At 55.3% G+C, this 12,872-nt stretch overlaps 1 protein-coding gene across 4 annotated transcripts; it reads left to right on the top strand.

Moving 5' to 3' along the window:
• The first annotated feature begins 2,432 nt into the window (after positions 1–2,432).
• Positions 2,433–12,450, top strand: ARTN (artemin). Of its 4 annotated transcripts, none has more exons than XM_056815267.1 (4): positions 2,433–2,644; positions 3,114–3,268; positions 5,904–7,231; positions 7,537–12,450. In XM_056815267.1, the coding sequence occupies exons 3-4, from the start codon at positions 6,991–6,993 to the stop codon at positions 7,998–8,000; spliced, it is 705 nt and encodes a 234-aa protein (XP_056671245.1). In that variant the 5' UTR covers positions 2,433–2,644; positions 3,114–3,268; positions 5,904–6,990; the 3' UTR covers positions 8,001–12,450. The 4 variants fall into 4 exon arrangements, with proteins under 4 accessions (XP_056671245.1, XP_056671246.1, XP_056671244.1 ...); XM_056815268.1 differs by lacking the exon at positions 2,433–2,644 and having other exon boundaries at positions 3,041–3,268; positions 5,904–6,613; positions 7,096–7,231; XM_056815269.1 differs by lacking the exon at positions 2,433–2,644 and having other exon boundaries at positions 3,046–3,268; positions 5,904–6,067; positions 7,096–7,231; positions 7,537–12,446.
• Positions 12,451–12,872: the final 422 nt, after the last annotated feature.

Below are 12,872 nucleotides of genomic sequence, written 5' to 3'. Positions count from 1 at the left end.
GCAGAAATGCAGAAGAAAAACAGCTGCTTGATCACATGGTTTGATGGGGATATAATTGGGGATGTGGACTCTAGACAATTACTCTAGTGCAAATATCAATAATATGGAAATAGATCTTGATCAATGACACATGTAAAACCCAGAGGAATTGCATGACAGAGGGGCAGAGGAGAGGGAAAGAACATGAATCATGGAACCATGGAAAAATATTCTAAATTAATTAATTAATTTTTTAAAAATAAACAAGCAAACAAAATTTTTTTTTTATTTCTTTAAGGATTGTGGTGGGGGAAAAGGAGGAGGCTTGCTCTGCTCTGTCCCAGAATACAGGACCATGAACAACAGAGGGGGATGGGGCAGGAAGAGGCCAAAGGATTGATTGCAGCTCAGTGCAAGGAACCTAACTTTGGAAGCTCTCCAGGCTTGCTTCTGACATTCATGGCTCTATGAGTTCCTCATCACAGCTTTCACAGGAATCTTTGTGTTCTGGATGGCCACTGGTCGAGCACAATGGAAAAGGTGGTTTCTACAAATTGAGTCTTAGTGCCAGCCTCTACTGGTACACCTAGCAGGGCACCAGTGGCCACCACTTAGCATGGTGTCTGGCATCATGTTGGCATTTAAATGATGTGGTTTTATTAACTGGCTCTTCAATCATTAAAAAAAAAAAACTTTACCTTCTTAGTATCAATAATGTATATTGGTTCTAAGGCAGAAGAACAGTAAGATTAAGTGATTTGCCTCGGGTCACACAGCTAGGACTTCCCATTTCTAGGCCTGGTTCTCAATCCACTGAGCTGGCCCCTTGGTATCAGTTCTAAGACAGAAGAGCAGCAAGGGCTAGACAACTAAGGCTAAATGACTTGCCCAGGATTACTCAACTAGGAAGTGTCTGGGGTAAGGTTTTAACCCAGACCCTCCCAACTGCTGGTCTGGTGCTCTATCCACTGTCCTACCTAGCTACCCCCTGTTCAGTAATTTTTATCAGTTGCTTGGATGAAGGCAGAGATGGTCCAATGATCAAAGAAGCAAATAGCTTAAAGCTGGAAACAATAGCAAACACATCAATGGTATGAATTTCTAGAAGACTAAATGTAAAGTTTTATACCTGGGTTCAAAATGTTAATTGCATAGTACAATACTGAGAAGGGAAGTTCATGGAGAATGGTTTCTCTGAAAAGGATCTGGAAGAAGACTTCACGTGAACCAACATGGGCTGCCAAACAGCTAGTGACAAAGGCACAGTGAGCTGGCCTCTGCCCTGGTCTGAGAACATCTGGCCATGTGCTGTGTTCATTTCTGGGGCCCACGCTGGAGCAAGAGACAAGCCAAGATGAGGGTTAGGCTCAGAATCCTGCCTTTTAAATGCTCCAAGTCTTAAGTAACTGGGGATATTTGGCCTCGAAAAAACTCAGGGGGGACCCATGCCTTCCTATAACTGGTCTTGTTCTGGTTGACTGAATTGGGCTCTGATGTAAGAAGCTTCCCAGGAATCAGAGATGTCCACTCATGTGGCTTATTGGTAGTGAGCTCCTGGAGCACCATTCCTGAGGTTCTTCCAGGGGAGGCCAGATGAGCTCTAGCTGACAATTTCCCTCCAGACCCAAGGAGCTCTGGGCTTGTGGGAATCTGTGGCTGGGGAAGGGCATACCCACCACCCTCCCATTCCAGTCCAAGGTGCCCAGAGCGTTGGGGGGTTGGTGTGATCCTTGGCTAGGCTAGACCCTTCCCCACCCTGTGCCCCAGTATAGAATACTTCACCCTCCAGCCAGGCTTCTCTGAGGGAGCAGGAACTCAGTGTAGAGCGGACAGGTGGGGGCTCCAGACTCCCAGGGCCCTGACATCCCAGCCCAGCCCAAGGAGCCCCACAGAGTTGGTATGAGGGTGAGTCAGGGACTCCTCATTCTTTGTGCCCTCCCCACTCCTGGGGCCAAGGGTAGGGCCTCAGCCTCAGAGAGACAAATAGGCTGGCTCTACCCGAGACACACTATGAATCCGCCTAAGACCCAACCAGTTTGCTCCCTCTTCTGTAAAGCCCCCACTCTTCTTCCCGGGATCTGGCCTCCTCACTTCCCCTCCCTGCCATCTGTCTCCCCCTGCACACCCCTCCTGGGCCCTCGGTCCCTGCTGGCCCCGTCCTCCCTCTTCCCCATCTCCACAGGTCTGGTCTCCGGGAATCTCCTCAGCCCGCCTACCTTTCTGGGCTGAGTCCTAGGCCCTCTCTCCCTTCTCCATTCCCCGGGGCGCTGTCCCAGGTGCCCGGAGGCCCCTCGGTGGTGCTTGGGGCCGGAAGGGGCCTGTCCCAGGAGGAGCTAGCAGGTGAGCAGCCCAGGGGAAGAGGCGGGAGATGACAGGACTCTAGGGACCTGACGGGACTAGGGGCCCCGCGTTCCGCCCCCGCCCCTGCCCAGCCCTGCCCTGCCCTGCCCAGGGATCGGGATCAGGTGACTCCAGAGCTGGAACCTGACACCAGACGGCTGTGGCTGCGGGGGCCAGGAGCTGAATGAAGAGGGATGGAGCCGGCCTCGGCCCCCCAGATGGGGCCCCAGAGCCCACAGTCCCGGCCAGCCTATGCTCCCTCCCTCCGAGACCCTCAGTCTTCCGGCCGCTGGGTCGCCCTTTGCCCACCTCCACACGCTGACCGGTGAGTCCCGCCGTGCCCCCCCCCCGGGTATTGGGGCCTGGGTCCCCTGCCCAGGGCTCTGGGCTCGGGCCCGCCCTCCTCTTGGCCGGTTCTCAGGGCCGTCCAGTCCGTCGGCGGGCCGTGCAGTCCGTGCCCTCTGCCCCAGCGGCTCCCCGAGGCTTAGCGGACGGACCCCCTCCTCTTCCCTCCCTTCCGATCCCCGGGGTTCCCGCCCAGCTGCCTGCTTGGCTGTCCAGCCGTCGCCTCCCTAGCCGTCCTGCTCCTCCCGCCCTCTGTGGTCCCCAGCAGACCCTAATGCCTGCGGCCGCCGTTGCCACCGCCTTCCCCCACGCCCCCTTCCTTGGGCGCCCGGCCCTCCCCGCCCCGCCCCGCCCCGCCCGGACTGCCGGTGAGCCCGCCCCCCGAGCGCCCCAGCCCCCTGGCCGCCCCGCGCAGGCACTAGTAACTCGAGTTCCCGTCGCGGCCTCAGGGAGCCCAGTCGGACTTGGGCCAGAGCTGCGGCTGGCAGGCGGGCAGAAACCCAGGTGCTGAGCCCTGGCATGGGCCGGCCGAGCCCTGGCTCCTAGCGGGGCGCCCCCAGAGACGGGGGCCCAGGACGCCGCCACCGCTGCCCAGAAGGAGGAGGTAAGTACCTGCGTCCCGGTGGGGAAGTCCTTGCGCCTCGGGGGAGGGCTGTCTGAAGAGGCCAGGAGCGGCCCGGGTGGGAGGAGAGACCGGCCCCCCTGGCGAACGGGGAATGGCAGGGCATGAGGGTTCGCAGGGAGACACTGGCCCCCTTGAACCTCTTGCCCACCCCACCCAGGGCAAGGCAAGGCAAGGCAAGGCAAGGCAAGGCAAGGCAAAGCAAGGCAGGGCTGGGAGGGCCTGGCAAGCAGAGCACTGTGGGAATATGCTTGCTCTTTGGGAAGCAGTCCCGGAGTGGGGGGCTTAAGCATCTTCCAGAGCAGGCCCAGCTTGGAGGGGAAAGGGCCAGGAAGGGATGCTTCCCCCAGGGAAAGCCCTGCAGGGGGAAGGGCTGAAGGGGGCAGAAGAGGCCTAGCCCCTTCCCTCCGAGGTCCCCAACAAGGGAGTTCCAGGGAGAGAATTAGTAGAGGCAGGAGCTGAACTTGGTGCCAGGAAGGCATTAGCTGCTTCCAGGAGATCAGGCAGCAGCAGGTGCTACAGGGACTGGGGAGTGAGGCAAGGCAGAGAAGCTTAATGGGGGCCTGGCCATCTCCGAAGGCTCTCTGGAGGAGGGATAAGGGGTGAAGACTCAGGAAGACCAAGAGGAGAGCATCCAGCGAGAGGGAGGGAACAGAGCAGCCAGGCCTAAGCAGAGGGTTTAGGGGATCACCAAAGCTCCAAGTTGGAAGGGACCTGGATAACCACCAGGCCAACCCAGACTCACTGCCACACACCCCAAGAGTGACTATCTCCTCGGCTGGTTGGGCCCCAGAAGACCCACTCCCCATCCTGGCTAAGCAACGAAAGTCACAGCAGCCCAAAAAGGGACTGGAAAGTGGGACCCTGCCTTCCTCCAGTGGGGGCCCTTTGGATTTCCCCAGTCAGGGGCCGCCCACATGTTCCCCCCAAGTTGGGCCTGGGGGGGGCAGTTCCAACATCATTCACAAGAGCTCCAGCCTGTGCCTCTCCTGTCTCAAAGCAGGAATGTGAAGGGAAGAGCAGATTGGTTTGGCTGGGAGTGTCACTGAGAAGGTCAGAGCAGGCCAGAGCGCCCAAGGAGAGCAGCCCCCATCAGAGCTGGGATGAGCGGGGTCAGACCTGAGGGCCCAGGGCTAGAGACTAGGGGCTGGCCAGGAAACAGGCTTGCTCTGGACCCCGAGCTTCAGGGGATGGCCCAGAATTCCAGGGCGGGCAGGAGGACGCTGGGACATCTTTGTGAGCTATATGGATGGAAGTCAGCCGATGGTGGGCCCTAGCCCATCTTGCGTCCAGGGGCTACTTTGTCTCACCCCATCTCACAGGACTGGGCAGAGAGGAAAGCCTGGGGCCCTCCTGGAGGGCAGGGACTACAAAGGGACGGGGAGGGCCACTGCTGCCTGGAGCCCCTGGCCTAACAACAGGTGGAAGCTGCTGAAGGGACCAGGCCGAAGTGGCTGACCACCCTCACCATCAGGCAGAGGCTGTCACCTGGTGGCCACTCAAAGCTACAGCAGGGCCTCTCCCAGGGCAGGAAAAGCCACTTTCTTATCAGCCTTTACCAGGTGGGGGGGAGGGTGGGGACATGGTGGGGAGACTGAGGCACAGAATGTGTCAGTGGTTGCCCAAGCTTAGACTCTGGCCTAGGTCAGTTAGTACGACCTGCCATTCACAGCTCAAATGACAGTGTAAACACCCTCCCCCTACACACACACAGCATTTCTCTACAAGGCTGCCCTTGAACACAGGTCAAATGTGGAAACAGAGGGCCAGGAGCTTCAGGGAAGTGGCCAGGGGAGGGCACATAGTCTTTGTCTGATTCTACCTACCTATGTAACTGAGGATGGGGTCCTTTATTAATTTGTGCCTCCGTTTACTCCCCTGGCATGGAAATGCTCGTCTGTGTCCTGCCTTCTTCCCAAGGCAGGTACAGAAAATTCCCATTTAGCTCTCTATAACCACAAAGCACTTCCCTTTAGCTCCCCACCCCTGAGAAAGAACAGCACCCATATTATTACCCACAAATCAGACAGGAAGAAGTTGAGGCACAGAGAGAGGGACAACTGGCCTTTCTCTAAGTACCACAGCTAAGGCACAAATTCACTTGAGGATCCGGAAAGAGAAGAATAAAGGCAGCAAAGACAGGAGAGAATAGAGCAGGAAAACAAATGGGAGAGCAGGCTGGTCACAGCCTTCTAGACCCAGGCCCATTGGAGCCATAGAATGTGAGGTCTGGAAGAACCTTTAGAAATCTTCTGTTTACATCTTCCTCTTTTTACAGAGGAGGAAACAGAAATAATAACACCAATAGCGCTTTAAGGTTGGCAAAGTGCTTTACAAACATGATCTCATTTTATCCTCACAGTAACCCTAGATAGATTAGGGTACTATTATTATCTCCATTTTACGGATGAGGAAACTGAGGAAGACAAAGGCTGGTAAATATCTGAATCTAGATTTGAACTCAAATTTTCTTGACCCAGTTCCAGAATTCTGTATATTATATCACCCAGATGCTTCAAGCACCCGGGAGGAGGGTGTGTAAGCAAACTACCAAAGTTCCCTCCGAGTCTAAGCAAATTAGGAAGCGGGGCTGCAGATCTCCTGCTTCTCCTTTCAGGGATCTTTTCCCATCTGGTGCTTTTCCCTTTGGTTGGGGGTGCTGGCAGCCAGAGGAAGGGGCAGAAAAGGAGGGGCTCAGAAACCAGCAGCCTCCTGAGGACCGAGATGTTGTGGAGAAGAAAGCCCCTCCCCTGGACCCCCAGAGACCTTCCCAACAGATTGGTGAGTGGATCCAAGCCCCTCCCCCTCCCCCATCTCGTTTTGGCAAGGGGAAACTGAGGTTGGGAGAAAAGGCCTTTTGGAGGCTAGAGGCAGAGGCTGAAGAGAGTAAAGGACGGGCTAAAATGAGCATCGCTGACAGTATTCGATTGACAACAGGACGCTGGTGAAGGCTGGGCGACTTCCAGAAGAGAGGAAGGGGAGAATGAGGGGGACTGAAGGGCTCAGTGAAAGCGCTCAGGGAATGAAGGGATGCTTGACTTGGGGGAGAGCTCCGCAGGGGTGGGGAGGGGCCCAAAGGAGGAGAATTCCGAGCTCCAGCGAGGGACTGAGAAAAGCTTGGGCTGGGAGTGCCCAGCGTGGGACAGGGGAAGGGAGGGTCCTTGTGGGGCTTCTCACTTTAACTTCCTAAATCTGACCGTGTCACTCACACACTCCATCCCCTGACTGTGGCTTTGCATGGGCTGTGCACACCCCGCGCCCCGATGGTGTCCCTCCGCACCCCGGCGCCGTCTCTCTGAGAGTCCCTCTCTGTCTCACCCGCAGGAGGTTGGTGTCGGTATCCCTGAGCCTGGGACTGGAGAAATTCTTTTAAAATGTTTGATTGCAATTGAGGGAGGAGGCCAAGGGCTCGCGATGGGGAGAACGGGAGGAAGGCCCTTGAGGGGGATACCAGGGAGACGAGAGCGGTGGGTGGGCTAAGGCCCGAGGCTCCAGACACTCAGTCACCGTCTCGCGTCTCTTCAGCCCACTGGCCAACCCCACTCCTTACTCTGCGTTTAACCTCCGTCTGCGGTGGGCCGGGGGAGGAGCCAATCTGGAGATGAAGGAGGGGCCATCCTGGGAGGGAGGGGCCAGAAGGCAGGAGATGGGCGGGGCAAAGGGGGAGGGAGGGAAATGCCTGCGTGGGGGCGGGGCTTCCGAGGATGGGAAGGAGTCCTAGCTATGACTCTGCCCCCTTCTTAAAGTCTCCGGGTGCGGGCTCTGCTCCCAATCCCGCCCATGCCCCGACATCCCCTTTTCCCCTCCAGCCGGAGCCCCTGTATCAGACCCCAGCCCTCGGGGCCCTTCTCGTGCTAATGCTGATGCTGTGCCCGGCCCTGTGCAGCCCTGGCCCCAGGGTGCCCCTCGCTGGAGCCCTCAGCCCTGATGGCCGGGTCTTGCCTGGTGAGTGACTGACAGAGGGAGGGGATGCCCGGACTTACCAGATTCCTTTGCCGGTTGCTGGGGGCCAGAAGAGAAGGAAGCTGGGGGAGGGGAGGGGAGTCTGGTGTAGGCTCCCACCAAGTACTCTTTTTTTAAAACCCTTCCCTTCTGTCCTAAAATTGGGAGTGCTAAAGACCAGGCAATGGGAGGTCAGTGACTTGCCCAGGGTCACACAGCTAGGAAGTATGAGGCCGGATTTGAACCCAGGACCTCCTGTCTCTAGGCCTGGCTTTCTATCCACTATGTACTCTTTCCTTCCCTTTCAGAGGCAACCCCTGGCTCCCCCCAGCTGCTGAGAGAACGCGTGCCAGAGCCAATGCTGTTACCCCTGCTAAAGGCCCGTGCCCAGGGCAGGGCAGGCCAGCGTAGAAAAGGCCAAAGCCGGAGTCGGAGCCAGGGCCGGAGGAGAGCCCAAGAGTGCCACCTGCACACAGAGCTGGTAAAGGTGCATGAGCTGGGCCTGGGCCATGACTCTGATGAGCTGATCCGGTTCCAGTACTGCAGCGGGGCCTGCCCCAAGGTCCGATCCAACCACGACATAAGCTTGGCCCACCTGCTGCGCTCCGGCCGGCTGCGCCTCCCTGCCCCGCCCGGGGGAGGCTCCGTCCGGGTGCTCAGCCACCCCTGCTGCCGGCCCACAGCCTACAAAGCCGTCTCCTTCATGGACGTCAGCAACACCTGGAGGACGGTGGACAGTCTCTCTGCGGCTGCCTGCGGTTGCCTAGGCTGAGGGCCGGCGGCCCCTCTCTTGGAGCCCAAAGCCATCGGCAGCCGCCTACCTCCCCGCCTGCCCACCGGGCAGAGCAGCCAAGGGAGAAGCCCCCCAAAGGCCCGCGGCCCGGAGCAGAGGAGAGGGACAGCTGCTGGGGGCCAAGCCCCAGAGCCAGTGAGCAGGGTTAGGCAGTCCTTGTCCCCCTGGGCCGTACCCAAGGAGCTCAGCCGAGCCCTGGAGCAGCCTCCTGGCACTTGGGGCAGCTATTTATTACATAAGTTATTTATTTATGTCCCAAGGCCAGAGGAGGAAGGGCTGCTGCCTCAGGGAGGCCCAGCAGAGCTCGGAGGCTCAGTGGCACAGGAGAGGCCTGAGAGAACTTGCACTGGGCGCTGGGCAGGGCCTGGAGCCCAGAGCTGGTCTGGCTTCCACACTCGGACTCCTGGGGCCTCCTCACTCCTGTAGTTGAGTGCCAGCCACAGCCGAGGGGGAGGGGGGAGCAGGGAGCAGCAAAGGACCCAGAGTTGGGAGCCAAGTGCCCTCCCCCTGCTAGCCACGTGCCCCAGGCAAGCCCCCCTGCTCTCTGAGCCAGTTTTCTCCTCTGTAAAACTGGGAGTCCGTAGTGCCTCCGCGGCTGCCGGGAAGCAGTCTCACTTTGTAACCTGGAAAGGGTCAGAGAACGGTGCCCCACAATGAACCAATGTTGCTGCTGTAGCCTGGTGTCTTTTGTACGCTGACCGCTGGGCCAGAAAGTGCCCACACATACTCGTGGGATGGACGGGCGCTTGATCCGGCTCATGCCAGTGACTGAGATGCCCATCCCCATTCCTGCGGGGAACCAGCCTCTCTAGACCACTGGAGATGATGAAGAAAGAGAGCGGCTCCCTGGGGGCCAAGAGGGAGCGGCCAGGCCAGTTCCTGAGGCGCCCCCCTCCCCAGACCTCTCTTCCCTTGGCCCACCTCTCCCAGCCCAGCTCCATTCTGCTGTCTCCCTCCCCCCACTTAACTCAGAGTCATCGACGGCCAGAGCTAGAAGGGACCCCAGAAGCCTCCAATCAACCAAACCTGTGTCTGGTTGAGAACCTCCCCATGAAATCCCGAGTGCTTGTCTCGCCTCTGGGCCCCACAGGGCAAGAGGGACTCCTGTGAGCTGCAGAGCCTAGGAGAGGGTCACCAGGCTGGAGAAGGTCTAGAATCTTTTTCATACAAGAAGTCATTGAAGGACTTGGGGAGAGAGCTTGGCTCTGGGCAACTATTTGCAGGGCTGTCATGTTGAGGGATTCCATTGGAAGAATCAAGGTTCAAGTCCTGGACCAGACACTCCCCCCGGGGCCTCAGGATGGGCCCAGTCCCTTTCTCTCCTCTGTGTCCTCACCTGGAGGAAGGCAGGACTGGACCGGACACTCCTGAAGGTCCCTTCCAGGGTCTGCTCTCAGGGGCTTCTGTTATTTGGAGCCGAGCCTCTGCTCCCAGCTTCTTTAACTCCCCGGGCCTTCCCAGCAACTGAAACCTTTCTCTCTTCTCTCTGGTAGGGCCTTTCCAGCCTCTGGGAAGGGTACCTGGGAGCTAGGTATCCTGGGGTTCCGGGACTGCAGCAGCTGAATCTCTCTCATCCTCCTGGTCCTCTGGGGGCTTGGGAAGGAGATGACTGAAGGCTGCCCTGGGATGCCCTCCTCATCGCCACATCTGTGACGCTTCCCAAGGGCTGGCCAAGGGTGAGGTCACGGTCAGGAGCTGACATCAGCCCCTCTGCCCAGCAGACCCCGAAGGCCTGACCTGCCACACATTCATGCTGCCCCACAGTGGCTGGGAAGCCGGCCATGCCTGCTGTTCAGCTGTCTTTTTATTCCTCTGTCCAGAAGCCCACAGGGCATCTCGACTTCCCAGAACCTCCATCAGGCTCCCATCCTCCCTCTCCCCTTCACGGCTGACCTCGGACTTCAGGTCTGCAATGAGGGTGTCAGCTGTCCGGGAAGAAAAACGGGCTGGGCAAGGGGAGGGGGAAAGTACAGACAGCCTGATAGAAATGGGTGCTGGGATTTTGGATTTGTCATCCTCAGGGAGCGCCTACTATGTGTACTAAACTCTGAACTGACACAGGGCAGACAGGCGGCTCCGTGGATAGAGCACCAGGTCTGAGTCGGGAGGACCAGGATTCAAATCTGGCCTCAGACATTTCCTAGCTGTGTCACCCTGGGTCAGTCACAACCCCGACTGCCTGGCCCTTCTGCCTTGGAACTAATACTTGGTAGGGAATCTAAGATAGGAGCTCAGGGTTTAAAAAATAAAAAAATGAACTCTGAAGATACAAAGAAAAGCCCCAAACGAGCCCTGCCCTCCAGGAGTTCCCATTCTAATAAGGGGAGACATTGGATGAACCACTGCACGTAAAAAATAATCATCGCTAACTATTACTATTTGTGTGCTATTGTCATACGTAGTAATAATATGTAGTCATCACATGCATGAAACGAAATTATATTGCCAAATCTTTACATCGCTATTACTGTGCACGAGGCGCTGTGTTCAGTACTTAACAAATTCTTCTCTCATTTGATCTTTGTACAACAGTGCTGGGAGGTAGGGGCTACTATTTCCCCCATTTTATACCTGAGGAAATTGAGGCAAACAGAGGTCAAAAGACTTACCCAGGGTCACCTAGCTAGTAAGTAGATGATTCCAGATTTGAACTCAGATCTTCCCAATTCTAGGCCCAGAGTTCTATCCATTGTGACTGGTAACTGCAGATACCTAAAGAGTAGTACTTATGTAGGAGATGGAGGGGAAGAGGGTGGACCAGAAAAGGCTTCTAAAAGGAGAGCAGAAAGCAGGATTTTAGCTGAGACTTGAAGAAAGTCAGAGAACCTAGAAGGTGGAAATAGGAAGGGAAAGCATTCCAGGCATGGGATACAACCAATGCAAATGCATGGAGTTGGGAGATGCAGCTTCTGGTTTGAGGAACAATCAAGAGACCAGTGTCAATGGAGCATGGAGCATGAAGGTGGGTGGGAGGATTAAGGTGGAAGCAGACTGGAAAGGAAGAAGCCTTGAAGAGCTTTAAAAGCCAGAGGATTTGCTATTTGATACTGGTGGTGCTGGAGGGCTGCTCGAGTTTATTTAGGAGGAGGAGGAGGCCCGCTGTGCCATTTGACAGCCAAAGGAAGGATGGATTGGAGCAGGGAGAGGCAGGCGGCCCCATGGGCAGCCGCTCTTGCCATAGTTGAGGCAGGAGGTGACGAGGGCCTGCACCTATGGGGCGGCAGTCTCAGAGCAAAAGGGGGGGGGGTATAGGAGAGAGGGCACAAAGGTAAGATTCACAGGATTTAGCAACAGATTGGGTATGGGGAGTGGGGGAGAGCCCCTGAACGATCCAGGATGACCCTAGAACTGCAGACCTGGGCACCTGGGAAGATGGCAATGCCCTCAACAATACCAGAGAAGTTAGGAGGTGGGGGACGCTTTAGGGGGAAAGAATGAATTTGAGTTAAGAGCACATTCAACCGCCCTCTGCTCCTCTCCAGTCTCCAAGGGCATCCTTACCTCCAACTCCTCCTCCTTTTCCTTTCCACAATTTGATTCCAGGAATGTTGCCTTCTGCTACACAAGAGCAAGGCTCACATTGCCAGCCAGATGCCAAGACAGGGCTCACAGCCTTGGCAAGGCAGTAAAGGCCATCAAGTCTCCCTGAACCCCAACAGGTTTGGTATTCTGGGAGGAGCAGGGCAAGAAGCTTGCCTAGAAGAGGTGGCATTGAAGCCAGCCTTTGGAGGAGTCCCAGGAGGAAGGGAAAGTCAACTCAAGTTACCAACAAACATTTTTTTAAACCCTTAACTTCCTTTTTTTAATTTAGAATATTTTTCCATCATTACATGATTCAAGATCCCCACCCCTCTGCTTTTTCCTCCTCCTTCCCAAAGCCAACAAGCAGTTCCACTGAGTTATATATGTATCATTGTTCAAAACCCATTTCCATGTTATTACTATTTGCAGAAAAGCCATTCTTTAACATCAAAACCCTGATCACATCCCTATTGAACTACGTAGTTAGTTGATCATATGTTTTTCTAATGCATTTCTGCTCCCACAGTTCTTTCTCTGGATGTGGAGAGCATCTTTCCCATAAGTCCCTCAGAATTGTCCTGGGTCATTGCATTGTTGCTAGTAGAGAAGTCCATTACATTCAATTGTGCCACAGTGTATCCGTCTCTGTGTACAGTGCTCTCCTGGTTCTGCTTATGTCACTCTGCATCAATTCCTGGAGGTCTTTCCAGCTCTTCCTGAATTCCTCCAATTCATCATTCCTTACAGCACAATAGTATTTCATTACCCGCATATACCACAATTTGTTCAGCCATTCTCCAACTGAAGGGCATCCCCTCATTTTCCAATTTTTTGCCACCACAAAGAGCTCAGCTATGAATATTCTTGTACAAGTCTTTTTCCTTATTATCTCTTTGGGGTAAAAACCCAGCAGTGGTATGGCTGGATCAAAGGGCAGACAGTCTCTTAACACCCTTTGGGCATAGTTCCAAATTGCCTTCCAAAATGGTTGGATCAATTCACAACTCCACCAGTAGTGCATTAGTGTCCCAATTTTGCCACATGCCCTCCAACACTTATCGCTTTCCTTTGCTGTCATATTGGCCAATCTGATAGGTGTGACATGGTACCTCAGAGTTGCTTTAATTTGCATTTCTCTAATCTGAAGTGATTTAGAGCACTTTTTCATGTGTTTATTGATAGTTTTTATTTCATCTTGTGAAAACTGCCTATTCATATCCCTTGACCATTTGTCCATTGGGGAATGGCTTTATTTTTTTGTAGATTTGACTTAGTTCCTTATATATTTGGGAAAGTAAACCTTTGCCAAAGAGTTTTATCACAAAAATG

Source organism: Monodelphis domestica, chromosome 2, assembly GCF_027887165.1.
Source record: "Monodelphis domestica isolate mMonDom1 chromosome 2, mMonDom1.pri, whole genome shotgun sequence".
Classification (NCBI taxonomy): domain Eukaryota; kingdom Metazoa; phylum Chordata; class Mammalia; order Didelphimorphia; family Didelphidae; genus Monodelphis; species Monodelphis domestica.
This window is presented reverse-complemented; position numbering and strand designations above follow the sequence as displayed.

Excerpts from the sequence above, each read along its gene's own strand:
- ARTN (XM_056815267.1), top strand. The coding sequence starts at position 6,991 with ATGGGAAGGAGTCCTAGCTATGACTCTGCCCCCTTCTTAAAGTCTCCG. Across the intron at positions 7,232-7,536 it reads TGATGGCCGGGTCTTGCCTG|AGGCAACCCCTGGCTCCCCC; the intron begins GTGAGTGACTGA and ends CTTCCCTTTCAG.